Source organism: Haliotis asinina, chromosome 1 (assembly GCF_037392515.1).
Source record: "Haliotis asinina isolate JCU_RB_2024 chromosome 1, JCU_Hal_asi_v2, whole genome shotgun sequence".
NCBI lineage: Eukaryota > Metazoa > Mollusca > Gastropoda > Lepetellida > Haliotidae > Haliotis > Haliotis asinina.
The window spans coordinates 80,630,250-80,646,755 of NC_090280.1; the positions used below are offsets into that span (position 1 = coordinate 80,630,250).

The 16,506-nt window shown below is 36.1% G+C and overlaps 1 protein-coding gene across 1 annotated transcript; it reads left to right on the forward strand.

The window, feature by feature from the left end:
- Nucleotides 1-10: 10 nt before the first annotated feature.
- Nucleotides 11-13,654, forward strand: LOC137274164 (serine/threonine/tyrosine-interacting-like protein 1). Its single transcript, XM_067807240.1, has 9 exons — nt 11-407; nt 4,010-4,071; nt 5,253-5,352; nt 6,153-6,221; nt 6,691-6,758; nt 8,271-8,416; nt 10,357-10,454; nt 12,614-12,726; nt 12,869-13,654. Exons 1-9 carry the CDS (start codon nt 305-307, stop codon nt 12,998-13,000), a joined length of 891 nt encoding a protein of 296 aa, XP_067663341.1. The 5' UTR covers nt 11-304; the 3' UTR covers nt 13,001-13,654.
- The last annotated feature ends 2,852 nt before the right edge of the window (nt 13,655-16,506 follow it).

The window sequence follows — 16,506 nt, forward strand, 5'->3', positions numbered from 1 at the left end:
TGTAACACGCATGCCAGAAGCCATTTTAGTATTCATCCGCACATGGCAACGCATCTTCCACAAATATTACAGCATTTATGATTTCATGTCGACGTTTGTATGTAATCCAACATTGTTATAAAGAGCCTGGACACTGGTTCTTTTCAAAGTGGAAGTGATTACTTTATCAGAAGGTTTTAACAAGAAAACAAGATATATTTCTTTTGGCGGATGAGCATTTGTTTACAAACTGTGTGAAGAAATCAAGAAGTGTCATCTGCTAGCCGAGGGGATTCTCCATATTCTACTGTGTACAGATTTCACTATGGAAGGGCTTGAATTCATGGAACCGTCTGATTTGTACAATATGCTACAACAATCAACTGTGTTCTCATGTTTGAGTGATCCTAATTATCTGTTACTGATAGGTAAATACAAAGTGATGTGTATTATCTAACCAGTTGTTAACATGTGTTTACAATGTGTTATTGAATGATGTGATCTGATTTGATGCGTAACCACCCAGATACCTGCTATATATCTGAAGTGCTGTCAGAATATTATAAAGAATATTCACTTGTTTGAATAATTGGGAAATAGTATTATCACTGTTGTCACTGTGATAACCACACCTGCTATGTTGCTCAGTGGCCCTAAACATTTACACTGGCGTCTCCTATTCTCGCGGTACTTACGGATATTGGCTGAAAAATAATACAAACAGTTCTTTTCGTATGTATGCATGTTGTTTTGAAATGAAGAGATTCTCCCTCTAACATGTGCATCTATTAACTGCTTGATCCATTAGGTGTATTATCCTGAGCTTGATGAAAAACATGGTCATCATGAGGCGTCTCCCATTCTCGCGGCATAACGGGAAAGTAACGTTATTAGGTGTGAGGACGGGAAATCTTATCGGAAAGGGGGGGAAAAAGTTACAATTTTTCCAAGTTGGTTAAAAGTCACGAATATTTGTTACATTGCCAAATTGTGATAATTCACAGACTTTGTCCACTTCCTAGTTACTGGTCAATGATGTAAACAACCGCTAAGTATCATGCTTTTGCGATCTCGGCAGAAAATGTGTTTCCAGCGAGAATAGGAAACCCATGAGAATAGGAGACGGCCCTATATATTCACAATCAACTTATTTTTCAGGAGGATGATGTTTGAAATTAAAACGTATTCTATATTTAAATGATCTTGTGCATGATCTGCACACTTACATTGCACTGGATACCTTTGGCTATATTTGATGCATCTAATGAAATGGCATGCAAGAGCCTGGGTGTTTAGAAAAACTGAGTTATAAAGTTACATTGTAGTGGAAAAGTTAAACTCAGAATTAAAGGGGCACTGATGCTGAGCGAATAATGTTTCTCGCCAACGGTCTAATTATGAAACCAACCTGCAAATTGGTCAGCGCCCGCTCCCTCGACTGTGACGGACAAAGGGACTGGGCTCCTCAGTCCATATTAGCACAGGAGCCCAGTATTATATATTATGCCCATCATATGCCATTATTTAAAAAAATCCATAGTATTCCTTGTCGGATCGTAACAAAATATCCCAACAGTGTAGGTTTTTTCAGATGCTTGGATGGTATAGTGACTGATCCAGTTTGATCCTATTTCTGTGTTTTTAACCTCAATATTTAATCATGTTACATAAAAATGTGATGATTACATACACGTAGCAAGCCATTTGTTTCAGTCCGAAAGATTACAAAGCTTTATATTTAGATACTTTTGAGTGTTGGTTCAGCTGTGATAGCAGATATTATGCGTAAATTTTGGTAGCTATGGTAGCTACCCTGGTTTATCATTTATGATAATATAAACACACAGTTGATTTATTTGAATTCGTAAACTAAAAACGATGACTTTGCCTTTGGTAGAGAAATCTGAAAATTTTCTTACGTAAAAAAAAACTTATTACACCTATTTACCCAAGTACACAGCAAATGCCTGTATGTATTCCTTATGTAACAACGAAGTTCCGTTGGTATCCTCAAAACAGTTTCGGTCCATAAGTGTTTTCAGGTTGCAAGCGACACAGAGATTACATCTTCCTTGCTGTAACTCGCGTTTGATGATGTAAACCTACACGTGTTATTTGTCATCATTCGCTGGGTGGTCAGTTAATGAATTTATAACAGGTATAATTAGTAGTAACACCACTTAGGTTACTCAACAAGGGTTCCCATTTGGCATTTCTCCTGTCTGGAGTAAATACTCAACATTATAAATTAAGGTCTGTAATGGCAAATGTATAGTATGTTATGTAATATGTGCATGTATGTGATGCAAGAGGATTTATCAGCTGAGTTACAAAAACAAACATCGATCAAAAGATCAACCGATAACACACTGATTGATTAATTACTTTTATCTTCTAGTGGATTTGTCAAACGGCATTGTGTGTAGATGTACTAATCTATACTGACTACACCCTGTCGTAAAGTGTGAGTGTAAAAACAACATCCTCCCTTCAAAGAATTAACCACCCTTGTGTTGATTGATTGATTGCTCATTATTGGTTAACTAAATTACTTAGAATGGCGGACATCATACAGTTAGTTGCCAGGTGTGCTATCTTGGGTGACCAATGAGAGGTTTATCAGGTTTTCACCAATGTGAAAGTCGTGAAATGATGTGCTACGTTTTCACAAATTAGACTGTTGTAAGACCCACGACACAGAGCAGGAATATTTACCAGCTGCAGATGAATGGAATACAATTTCTTTTATGTAGATATTGATGGATACATTCCTGAACAAGATAGTGGCCTGACATTGTTGCTATTAAATTGGTCAGTTTTACATTCATTATTTGCATTTTGTTTTAATTTATTTGTTGTAGCTTTCAGCAGAATCTATATGACAGAAAAGACACACTAGATTGCGTATGTGTGTGAAATAGGATCCCTATTGACAGTCTATACAATGTATAAATGTTGCTGTCATGTTAGAAATTTACTGTAAGTATAAGCATACCGTGTGTTCTTTTATTAATTTTCAAAATCATACAAATATGACAATAAACTAATTAGGGTTATGAGACAAAGTATAAAGACGTACATTCAGGCTTCGTTATTTTTCCATCCTAATAGTTTTTTACCATTTCTACCGTTGGCAAGTGAGTAGCCTTCAAAGTGTGTCATTTGTTTTCATAATACATTTGTAATGAAGTAAAAATGACTTCACCTAAGTTGATCTGTCTATAATTATGGTATCAATTGCGCATACGGAATATGCAGCAGAGGTCATGAACCACTCAGTCACGAATTCTGGGATATCATCTGGGTACTCACGAGAGAGAGAGAGAGAGAATAACAAAAGTTTACAACAGTCCACAGAAATTGCTCCACATAAGTGCCCCTTTAAACATCAAAGCAGTCCATGAAAGTTGAAAATCACGTGTCACTACTGGAAAATCACTTATAAAAAGGAATTCTCTAATATTAATAAAAGTGAGTGAGTGGGTGAGTTTGGTTTTATGCCACATTCAGCAATATTCCAGCTATATGGTGGCGGTCAGTAAATAATCCAGTTTGGACCAGACATCTGGTGATCAACAGCATGAGCATCAATCTGCGAACTGGGAACCGATTACAATTTACATGTGTCAAGTAAGTCTATGAGCCTGACCACCCAATCCTGTTAGTCACCTCTTACGACAAGCATAGTCGCCCTTTACAGCAAGCATATGTTGCTGAAGGCCTATTCTACCACAGGCCTTCAGGGGTAATATTAATAAGGTAAAAATGGTTATTGGACAATTACTGAGGTAGGAGCTTATATACACTTTTTACTGACATGGTGGAAGTTAACTAGTATAATACTATCACAATGGTTTCATTAGGGATCTCTGCTCTCTTGATGTCATATTAGTCCAGTTATCTTTGTTTTTAACATCATTTTCAGTTTGAACTAGTTGGACCGAAAAGTTTTGAATGTATGTTACCTTTGTTTTTACAATTCACATTGTTCAACCATTGTTACTAAAATATGATTGAATTTTGTTTCCAGATTCAAGAAAACGTCATGAATATAACGAAAGTCATGTGGTTACAGCTAAAAAAGCGCCAAAGGTAATATGTGTATTTACTCTGTTCATGTAAAACTATAAATAAGATAAAAATGGGGTAGATTTCATTATGCTGTACCACTTAACAAATTTTCTGACCATGATTGGAAGGAAACTCAAGGTTTGGGTTAGGGTTAGCAGAGTTAGGGTTAGACTCCTATATACAACAACTGGAAGCAGCTAACACAATGGTTCCGATATAAGTAAAGTGCTCCAAATATTACAACACATGACTATAGCTGTACAATATGAGCATAAATATATGTATGTATGCTTACAGCTGTTGCATAAATACACTCTTTAATATAGTAACGTATAATAGAATAAAAATGATAACACCAAGTATTAGAACAATGATAAATGTTGACAATAAAGATCCCATGTAAGAATTTGTATGTCTGTAAAACTTTACACCAAAGCACATCCCACAGTTTACATGTGACATGCTTAGGGTATCTCTCTCATTTTGACACTTTTAAGGAAGGTTGATTAATCCTATTTGACCATTTCTTCTGTCTGTAGATTCTGATTATCATGCAGTTGTGATTTAGTTAATGCCATGCATTGTTTGTGCCTAAAGTAGTATCTGTAAAACCTGCACTGTTGTAAATTAGTTTTCGGAAGGTTTTAGTGCTCCTGGTTTGATTAAATAGTGACTGTTACATATTGTGGTGGGAATTTGTTGATTAAAAAATTGATTACCATATAAAAATTCAATCTGCTTATCAGTGATTGCATAATGAAAGAATCTATTAAACATACATATTCTATTAAACGTGCTAATGTATTATGTATGCATTTTAATAAGGAAATTAAGAGGAAACCTTTGTGTTGCTCTAGTTCTAGTTTTCAGAACAAATCTGTGGTAATCTTTGTGTCATACCATCCATGACTGAAGGTTTTAATTAATAAGAATCAATAACTTATTCAATTCCTTGTAAATGTATGGTTTCAATTTGCAAACTTGGCATTAATTGTGATTCGAGAACTCTTATGATTGAAACCTGATGTCATTTGTGAGGCATTGGCATGGTCTTAAGTCAGTTCATATTACAAGGACTGTGCACTTCCACCTTTTTCAAAACCTTGAAATTGAACTACTGATGTCTACTGTCTTAAATGCAATATACATGTATACGCTGGTTGTTACAACTGCAAAATACATATGTGAACTTTTTTTTTCAGAATGAAGATGAGGATTATGTTATACCTTATGATGCTGAACTGGAGTGTAAACAGAACATTGTCGTATATGACAGTAACACCGCATCATTCAAGGATGAAGGTTATTTCAATTTACATCCTATACCCATAAAAGTGCCCTTGATGATTATTACCAAGACCTGACTTTATCAAAAGGAACTACAAAATTAAGTTTAGAATGTCAGAATGTTGAATGAGTCTGTACTCAGACAGTGTAGAGGCAGTTGGATGGTACAGTGGTTAAAGCATTCTCTCTCATGCTGAAGACCGTGGTTTGTTTCCTCCAGATGGATACAATATGTGAAACCCATTTCTGCTGTCCCCCAGTGTGATAATGATGGAGAAATGGATGGGAAAACTCACTCACTCACTCACTCACTCACTCACTCACTCACTCACTCACTCACTCACTCACTCACTCACTCACTCACTCACTCACTCACTCACTCACTCACTCCACTTGTCTTGCTTGTCACAAGAAACAGCATTTTAAGCAGAAAACTGTAAGCAGAAAGTAAACTGATTCTCACTGGTGAAAACTATATTGAATACCCAAAGAAAACCAACCCAGAAATGGTTTAAACTTGTGATCACATACTCAGTAGCTCATAACGTCTGCAGCCTTCCTGCATCTTAAATAACTGTACATTTGATCGTTACTGGCCACAGCAATGTTCAGATCTGTACCATTCCTTATTTGTCTTAATAGAAGTTATTGAAGGCCTATTTTCAGTGAATGAAATATGAAGAAGATGCGAAGGCATGTCCCCTGAATGGATTGCCCAGCAGAATGAATTAAGTGTAATTGGAAATGCAGACAACACTTGATAGAATTTAGCAATGGGTTGAGGTTCTGAATTTCCTATGATGCTTTGTTTACAGGCCCTGCGGTGGATTGTGCACGGTTGCTATGGGAATATGGCAGCAGAAATCCAGTCAAAATTTTGAAAGGTGAGAAATGAGCTTACTTTGACCAAATACATTAGCCAAAGATTTTTTGTTTCTTTTGATAGTTTAGTTTATTTAGGATTAATGTTAAGCATGGTTTAAGACTGAACCTTGAATGGGGTTAGGTTCAGATGGACAGGCAACAATATTTTTCAGTGATGGTTTCTTGTGTGAGGCCACAAAATTCCAGCTATTTTGCAGTGGTATGTAAATAAGTGATAATTTGTCATCCCTTTATTTTTTTTTAATTAGACAAATTCACAAACAGTGGCTGTGAACATAACAGCAAACACATTTTCTGAAACAGTATGAAGATTTTGTGAAATATTTTCTCATTGGACTTTTCATATAATGATACCATAAAGTAGGGTTGAAATGGCTTAAAGGTGGAAAACAGTTTTGATTCTGATAAGTGGTCACTTTACTGTGTTGACTGACAACTTTTATGACCCATAAACATGTTTATTTCCAGGTGGCTATGAGGAATTTTCTGCATTGTATCCATTTCTCAGGACTCAGAAGATACTTTTTATGCCAAGGGTGAGATGGAGAGAATAAGGGGACACAACTCTCTTCCACAGATGATCTGTAAATAATTGAGTCTGGATCGACAATCACGTGATTGCTTTATTGCTTTATATCAGTATAGAATATCAGTATAGAATTTAAATGCATATATTGCTGGTGATTTCAGTCATGGAAGAACAGTAGGACTCTATTCATGACGGTATGATTGATTTATTATAAGGGACCATTCAAAATTTGTGGCTAGGGTGTGTGATGATGATTTTTATGGAGAAGCATGTAAAATGTGAATGACAACCCACCCTTTAAAATATATCTACAGTGACTGCCTGAATGTCATGTACAAAATCAATGCCCCCCCCACCCACACCATAATTTTTAAGCATGCTTTTTACATATTTTTATGTGTAAAATTGCTGACATCCCTAGTACATATGTAAAAAATTGATGACCCCCAGAACAAAAATTTGTGTGCACACTGAATAAATCATCACACACATGCACACACAAGAGTGCATGCACGCACGCACGCACACACATCAAGCCAACTGGTCTGATGAGATTGCTGACTTGGTTGACTCATATCATCGTATCCCATTTATTTAGACCATTGTGACCCATGACAGTCCCGGGGTGGAATAGGCCTTCAGCAACCCATGCTTCCTGACTATGCTTGTCATAAGGGGTTGACTAACAGGATCGGGTGGTCAGGCATGCTGACTTGGTTGACACATTTCATTGGTTCCCAAATGCACAGATCGACGCTCATGATGTTGGTCACTGGATTGTCTGGTCCAGACTCGATTATTTACAGACCGGTGACATATAGCTGGAATAATGTTGAGTGCGGCATTAAACTCAAATCACTCACTCACTGTAGATCATTGAACTGGATTATTTGGTCCAGACTTGTTTATTTACAGACCGGTGCCATATAGCTGGAATACCGCTGAGTGTAGCAGTAAACAACAAACAAAAAAATCCTTAAATTATCCTTAACAGGAAATCAGCTGAAGGCCCCACTATACAAAGAGTTATATTATGTAGATACATTTCAGACTCATGGACAAGAGCGATTCTTCACAGTGTTAAATGTATGACAGATAGAGATGGCGATATTATTACATTCAATGAGGCCATAGTAGTAGATGAACAATGATGATCTATTCAAATCTGAACAATGTTTTAGTTTGTATTTTATGCCTGAATTTATATTTTATTAAAAAAATGACCATAAATCAACCATGACACTATTTTTTTATGCACTTTGATTCATATATTATCTGACATATTAGTCTAGTAATTCTGAAAAACAGGAAATAGGCCTAAAGTACAAAAGGGAACATATTGCATGTCAGGTATGAATATTTTTCAGATTAAATATGAAAAGAAGGCCGTCAATTTCAAGCATTTGCAGCCTCAAAAGTTTCATCCTTTATAGTAAAGTGGAAATGTGGGGGGAAACTGTTGGATCCTGATATTGTTAAACATCTGCTGTTGACTTCAATGTACATTTCTCTGTGACAGGAGATGGATGAGCTGAAACCCTATCCCACAGAGATCATCCAGGGCACCTTGTACCTGGGAAACTGGAGGCAGGGCAATGCAGCATATATACAGAAGGATCTCAAAATCAAGGGACACATCAACTGCTGTGTAGAGTCCGAGACTTTGTAAGGATGGATGAATGGATGGATTGTTAGAAAAACTTGATGAAATTGTATAATTTTGTTCCAGTTGGAAGCATTATGTTGCAGGGATTTACTTTTGACAAAATATTTCATGCCATGTACATACAAATGGAACTTGGGTGCAAAAGATACAATGTACGTCTATGATAAGTTGCGAGTGTCTTACTTAGTTATAATTGCATTTGTAAGTGCAGATGTGAAATTAGACTGACATTTTGTTCCAAAATAAAGCTGTCTTATCTGAAAACATATACATCTAAAATATACATCTATATATGAAAATAGAAAATAAACAAAATACAAATGGAGCAGAGAGCAATTTTTAATTTCTGTAGAACTGAGACAACTAGACTTGCCCAATAATTCTTTCAGTTCTTTTAAACATATTTTCTGTTGTCAGGGAGACAGACTAATGTACTAACACTGCACAGATTTTCCTTGAGTAGTGTATTTGTAACTTGTAACACTGTTGTAATTCAGTTTGCTGTTACTGTATTGTGTGTCATTATTGTCACAATGTTACAGTAATTAAATTGTAAACTATAGTACTATAGCGATAGTATAGTGGGAAATAGTTCACACTCCAGCGCAGCGATGACTTAGCATAACATCACTGCCACAGGTTAATTTGCATATCATGTGACCGGACTTTTCTCATGTTTGTAAACAAATGCGCACATTCATTAATATGCAGCGACTGGCATGAGGCAAGCGATTCGCCAAGGTTTTCATTATATTTTACACTGTTACGTGAATATGTTTCTACAACTGCGACAGGAAGATTTGACAACACATATTTATATTTCAAACCGGCTACATCGTTTGCTATCCATTAGGCTTCAATGACAGCACGTGGACCTGTACAACCCATGTAAACAAAGGATCGCTCTGCAAATCGAAATAGTGTTACAAGTTTTAGGATAATTTCTCAGTGAAACTGAACCGTTTTAACAAAATGTTTAATTAGATGTGTAGACTCATCAAAAATAAAACAGTTATCAAATTTGTACATTATATTGACTGAACTGTGAAAGACTGAGAAAGAAAGAACTGTGAGGAATCGTCACATCTTTCTGGCCTGTGGCAGAAATACTATGCTGGCTCATGGAACTCTGGGTAAGAGAGTAGGAAATAGATGTATCACATTATTATCCCTATAATTTATGTAGTTGATATGTGAAAGTGTGAAATATCTGTTAAAGTAAATTCAGTCTAACTACAGTTCTGGAGACAGGTAGATAGGAAATGTGAAAACAGGACTTTACTGAGAAGAGATTAGCACAGAAATGAGCAATGTGAAAATCCAAAGCGACTTATTTGGAACAGACCATGACTTTATGCAAATTAGTGTGTGATGATATTGTATTACAAAGGGCACTTTTTAAATGCCCATATTGAAATTAGACTTCATTATAAATGATAGCTGTGTTAAAGGTCACATGCAACGTAAAACACAACTTTGCAGATTCTGATACCTTTTGGTATGCACTTACTGAATCAAAAATGCCAATTCAACTTATAAAGTTGAAACAAAAGGCGATGAAAAAAGCCCGTGAAATCAGAGTTCAAACGATTTCTGGATAACCTTTCATGCATCCCACTGAATGTCCAGTTAGGCCAAAGTGAATAATATCTCAACATATCCTATTTGCAGTAGTGTAAATTTGAGGGGTACTGAGTAACAGCCTAAAAAGAGTTGGGTAATTTTTCTATTTTTTTATTCTACTTTAGTAGCAAACTCGGTGATAAATAAATACCTCTCAAGAATCTCAATGTTACTTGATCAAACTTTTTACAAGAAGTATTTGACCTCTTCTGCATTCAGATGGACCCGCTAATAAATTTCATTGCAGCCATTGTCAATTTTTATACATATGGGATGCATGCATTTGCATCTTGTAAATCCCTGATTGTGTGTTCAGTTTCCCAGACCCTGGCCCCAACTTGCTGCACATACAGACAGAGGACAGGAATGATGCTGATCTCTACAGCCAGTTCGCTACAGCCTGTGCCTTCATTGGTAAGATCAGAACAGATAGTGTTGGCAATCAGTTGGGAGTGTAAAATGGTTATAGGACATATCTTTTCTGATCAGTACTCATGAAGTTTCTTGGTAAGTCAATACAGGCATCCAGAACCCAAACTGTCAGTTTTGCAGTTTATCATTGTGTTGTTTGGCAGCAGCCTCCATCTTGTAGTTGCTGAAGCAAAATCATCTTTTCTGTGAACATCATGTTGTGTGTGTTTTTGGTCAGTTTGGGCTATATGTGTGGTCCTGGTTATAAGAGACACCTAAATGGACAGGGTTGTGAGGCTGGGTCAATCACTGAATTTCAGTACCAGGTCGATCACTATTATAACTGAGACATCAGACACATATGTGATTGATTGCAGCTACTCAAATCTTATAAAATATCCCACTTTCCACTTACATCAACATCTGTCAAAACTCAACAGAAAGTTAAGATACAAGATTTGAAGTGCAAGATGATAGATTCTCATATCTGAAATGTAGAAATACCAGACAGAGTATTGTTTTTGTTGGTTTGAGAAATGTTTCAAGGAACCTTTTCACCATGATTTGAATATTTTTTACCTAACTAACTGTAGGTACTCAACTGATGAACATTAGCAGTGAATGTATAAACGTTTAATTATTAACGGACTGCCGATAAATATATTGCTCTTTTCGCATCTTCATTGAATCTTCAAAAGCCTGAATGGACAAAGATAAATTCATTTTAATCCATTATCAGAACATCATTAAAAGTAACTGCAGTCAATTCTTATGCACTTTACATATCTCAGAAAATGGATATCCAGATGTGGTCAAGTTTGAACCTTTTATATTATTTACCATACATGAGCTCATTGTATAAACAACATGGTGACAGATGGATAACTGGCTGATCAGTCAATAAACCTTTTACATAATTTAGCATAGATGAGCTCATTGTATAAACAACTTGGTGACAGATGGATAACTGGATGATCAGTCAATGTAGAAGTATGATACACTTCTATTTGTATTTCATGTATACAACAAATCCGTCAGTGAATAATTTGTTTCTCATCCTTAATTAACTATTCAACCAGAGACCATATACCAGTATATGGTCCCTGATTCAACTACACCATTAATTCTCATTTGTTATTGTAGAGTCAGTTTTCTCTTATGCTTTTGGTTGGCACCAGTATGATCAAACATGAATTGCCATTCACAAACGAAATATAGATAGTCATGGCTTATACGCTGGAATTGCCAGCTGACAAGTTGACTGTGGATATTTTGGCTTGTGTTCTTGAACTGCCACTTAACAAGTGGTCTGCAGATACTTTGGATTTTATTCCCCTTAACTGCCTCTTCATGGTAGATACTTTCGGCTTTATCTCTTACGTTTACAATAAAGGAACCTGTGAAGTTCTGGGTTACAGTGTGGGAGTTTAGTTTTATGCCAGACTCATACAGTGATCAACAGCATGAGCATGAATCTGAACAATTGGGAATCAATGCTGTGTCAACCAAGTCAGCGAGCCTGACCTCTTGATCCTATTTGTCGCCTCTTACGATAGATAAGAAATTAGTTGCCTTTTGTGGCAAGCTTGGGTTTCAGAAGACCTGTTCTATACCGGTTCTTCACAGGTCAACTGGGTTAGAATTGGTCTTCAGCAACCCATCACTGACGCAAGAGGCGACAATTAGGATAGACCGGTCAGATTCGCTAGCTTGATTGATACATGTCATTGTATTCCATCACAGAATGATACTCATGCTATGCATCACAGGATTGTTTGGTCCAGACTTGATTAATTACAGGCCGCCGCCATAGAGTTAGAAATTGCTGAGTGCAGGATTAAACGACGAGCAAAGGAAGAATGTTAAGGACTGAGAACTGATTGTGTTTGAACTGATTAAGGTGCTATATTTAACAGTGATTCAAGAATCTAAACGTGGAATGTCCAGAAGTTTTGATGAACACAATACTGGACTGAAATGGCAAATAGATTATGTATATTTTCATACTGATGTCTGAAAACCATAGTCACTGAGGTGGATGGACTGTACTTCTTGTATCAATCTTATTTCTGTCACGTGGGATATCAGATGAACTATTTTCTGAAAAAAACAATGCTTCATCATTCGATATGCAATAAAAGCCATTTATTTCATGTCCTCAGATACGCAGAGACAAGATCAAAAAGCAGTACTTGTGTTCTCTCTGCTTGGTATCAGTAGAAGTGCCACCATCATCATTGCCTATCTCATGCATCACTTCAAGTGGACACTACAGGTTGGTTAAAGTATTGCATGAAATTTGATCTATATCCTCAGTTTGGTTCGGTTCTTCTATACGTTTTCACAATCTATCACTTAAAGACGCAGCTGTAAAGCATAACAGTTTTGATTGATATTCAAACTACCTTCTATCACAGGAAGCCTACTGCCATATAAAGAAGTGCTGTTCTACAATCCGACCAAATCGGGGATTTATTGAGCAGCTGTCCAGGTGGGAAGAAGATATCCTGGGAGAAAAGAAAACAGATATCAGTGATCCCAGTTACTGAATACACAATGTAGATGTCATCATGTATATTTCATATTGATGTCAAATGTCTGTGATAAATGCTGTCAATTTCACCACGAGAAGTCATCTGTTTGTGCCAGCTGTTGTTAATATGAATCATGGTATGTGATTAAATGTTTATAACTTCTATCACAGTATCAAATAACAAGGCTATTCAATTTCTCATGTGGTTTATGATCTTTTCTAGATGTATGAATTAATTGCTATCAATACAGTTACAAGTGATGTTTGTTGTTTTCAGATTAGGATGAGAATTATTTTTGTTTACAGTTGTTTTTTTCTAAATGATTAATAATACAGGTACTGCTGAATAGTTTTTGTAAAGAAGATATGTTACATCCTGTTACTGATGTGTTTTTAGCTCAGAAAATCTCAATAATCTCATGTCCTACGTTTTGAATCTTCTTTCATATTTTTTTATACTCAATTTATTTGTTACTAAGCCTCTTTTGGAGGATGATTGAACTCTTTAAATAAAATAAAATGACGTCTGTGACACATTTTGATGCTTTTTTAAGATAAGATTGTTTGAATATGTGTGAATATTGTAAATATTCAATTGAGTAAATTGTAGATTGTTGTGTAAATATGACCATATATTATTCATAATAAATCTGTACTATAATTAACCTCATGAGAGCTTGTGTCATCAATATTAGTGTAAAGCACAGCATGCAAATGTAAGATTGTGATGTTAGAGAAATATTAGAGTCTCTGCCTTCTGAAAGAAAGGTTGGTGTTGTGACCCTCTAACTGATGTGATCTAACAGATGTGAAAGGATGGTACTTGCTGTTACTCTGCCTGTCAGATAGCATTAACTAGATAGAAAACGGACTGAATTGTATTTGTCATATACAGCAAACCCAAACCAATGTCATTGTCCCAGTTATTCCATGTATATGGTGGCAGCTTGTAAATAATCAAGTCTAGACCAGACAATCCAGTGATCAACGGCATGAGCATTGACTGTGTAGTCAGATCTTGGGTTGCTGAAGACCAATTTTGACCCAGATTGGGATATTGTGACGTGTCAACCAAGTCAGCGAGCCTTGCAACCTGATCCAGTTATCTCCCGATTGACAGATATGCACTTAACAGTCAGTTGACAGACACTGAACTAGAAGGTTAATTAGGGTAAGACCTACAGGTATAATGGAACAGTCCCCTGTTAGTTAGTAGATTAGGGTGAGCCTGAAACATGTTCACTACTGAGAACTTTGATTGAGAGTAAATAGAATTTTGTTGTGATTAAATGAAACATTCTGATTTTTACAGGGATCTGCATAGCCATGTAAGATATGATTTTAACCTATGAATAATATTCAGGTGCACATTTTTCCTTTGCATAGCTATAAAATTTAAATGATGCATCAGAGTTGCATTCTACATTTTAACTGCAGATGGGATAAAAGATGATGTTGAACACCTCAATCTTGTACATGGTTGGCTAAAGTATTGGAGTTTCTGAACTTATTACTTGTCCGCTTACCTACTATAGGTGGGAGCAATTCCTGAAGAAAAACTGGTTTCAGTTTGATTGAGTAGGAACTTTAATTTCAAATGAATGTCTTTTCAGCCATCTTCCAAAATTTTCCTGTTCATTGAACCATAAATGCTGTTGTTTCAAAGCGTCTGCAAACTGCCAGTTTCCATTATGGGAGGACACCCCTGATTCCATGTCACCTTTTACAACAAGCATGGCTTACTGAAGATCATTTCTAACTAAGATCTTCATGGGTCAAAATCAATAACAGTACTTCAAGGAAAGAATGGTAAATGCACCCAGGATAGTAAAATATAAGACTTCAATCATCTTATTCACAGAAGAATATTTTACAAAGAAGGTTCTATACATGATGAAAAATGGTTGAAAGCAATATTTGGGGGTGGGGTATTTTCAATTCTTTTCAGTTCTTGAGAGGCATTTAGAAGTCAGTATTCTAATATGAGAATGTAATGGATGTCAACTTCTTCTTTATTGTTTACACAGCGTTTCTGGGCTACCCAATCCACCTGACAAACTGGCAAGGAAAAGCCCAGAAATGTTGTGTAAACAATAAAGAAGAAGTTGACATCTGTAACATTGTGTCTTATATCAAAAACCTTCCTGCAAAATACACTGTCAATTTTGGATATGATCACAGATAGTGTATGATTAATCATATAATCTTTGCAGTACGGAGATACATTCATATCTCAATTATAAAGAACAAGTATTTCTTTAGAATGAGTTTAAGGCATATAATTGATGTCTCAAGAGTACATTACTAAAAAGAACCATGGCACTACAAAGCATATTCTCTTTCAAGATTTGTAATAACAAAATGCTGTCATGCTCATTGACCTGAAAACAATTGAAAAATCTACAGCATTTTTATGAAACTGGGCAATAAACTATGAAATACTGCAATATGAAGAAATAATGGTGGCTATTTTAAAAGCCAAATTATGAATCCACAATCATTATAACTGGGATTTTTCATCCCAACTTTCTTCTCATTAAAAGCTTCAGAAAAGATGAAACATTTGCATAACTGGACGACAGACAATGCACCTACATTCAGTCTCACTTGATCTGTAAGATGATCTGATTGAAAATAGTTAATCCTGAAAAGGATGTGATATATTATTGTAGAATCCCAAATCCCACTACACCAAATAATTCCTCATTCTTTACATGATTTCATATGACCTTCTGATAACAGATTTCGTAATGGGTTCTTTAAACAGACTGAACTTTCTATAGCAAAATCACATGATACTATATTCCAGATTTCTGTTCCTTATCTTGAATGAAAGATTTTCCGAATCAATGTTTGCTTATTTATAAAATATTTTGTTTGCTTGTCCATTGAAAACACTGCACCTACACTTACTAATTGTTAACTGTGAAAACAACCATTGGTTGACATGTCATAGTGTTGTATAGTGAGTGAGTGGGTGCATTTGGTTTTACGCTGTTTTTAGCAATATTCCAGCGATATCACGGCAGGGGACACCAGAAAATGGGCCTCACACATTGTACCCATGTGGGGAACCGAACCAGGGTCTTCGGCGTGACGAGCGAATGCTTGAACCACTAGCCTACCCCCCTGCCCCGTGTTGTATAGTGTATGACACCTGGTATCTAACATTGTACTCTGTCTCACAGTCCCTGAACCAAATTATTTTCCCTAATGCCAAACCCCCTGTGCAATGCTAAATCCCCAAATAAAGCAAGTCTCGATTTCCTCGGGTTCTGAATCTCTGGTCTCCCTTGGGTTCCTTGACAATTTATATGGGCTAGTTTGTTACTATCAAAATTATAGACTTTCAGAGACTAAGTGTTAGTCTACTAATGTTGATGTGTAGATGATGCTTATGCTGTTGATCACTGGATTGTCTGGTCCAAACTCGATTGGAAAAAAAATAATCAATCTGGACTAGACATTTCAGAGATAACAGAGATCATGTTGCCATTATCAACATAATGTGAAATATGAACA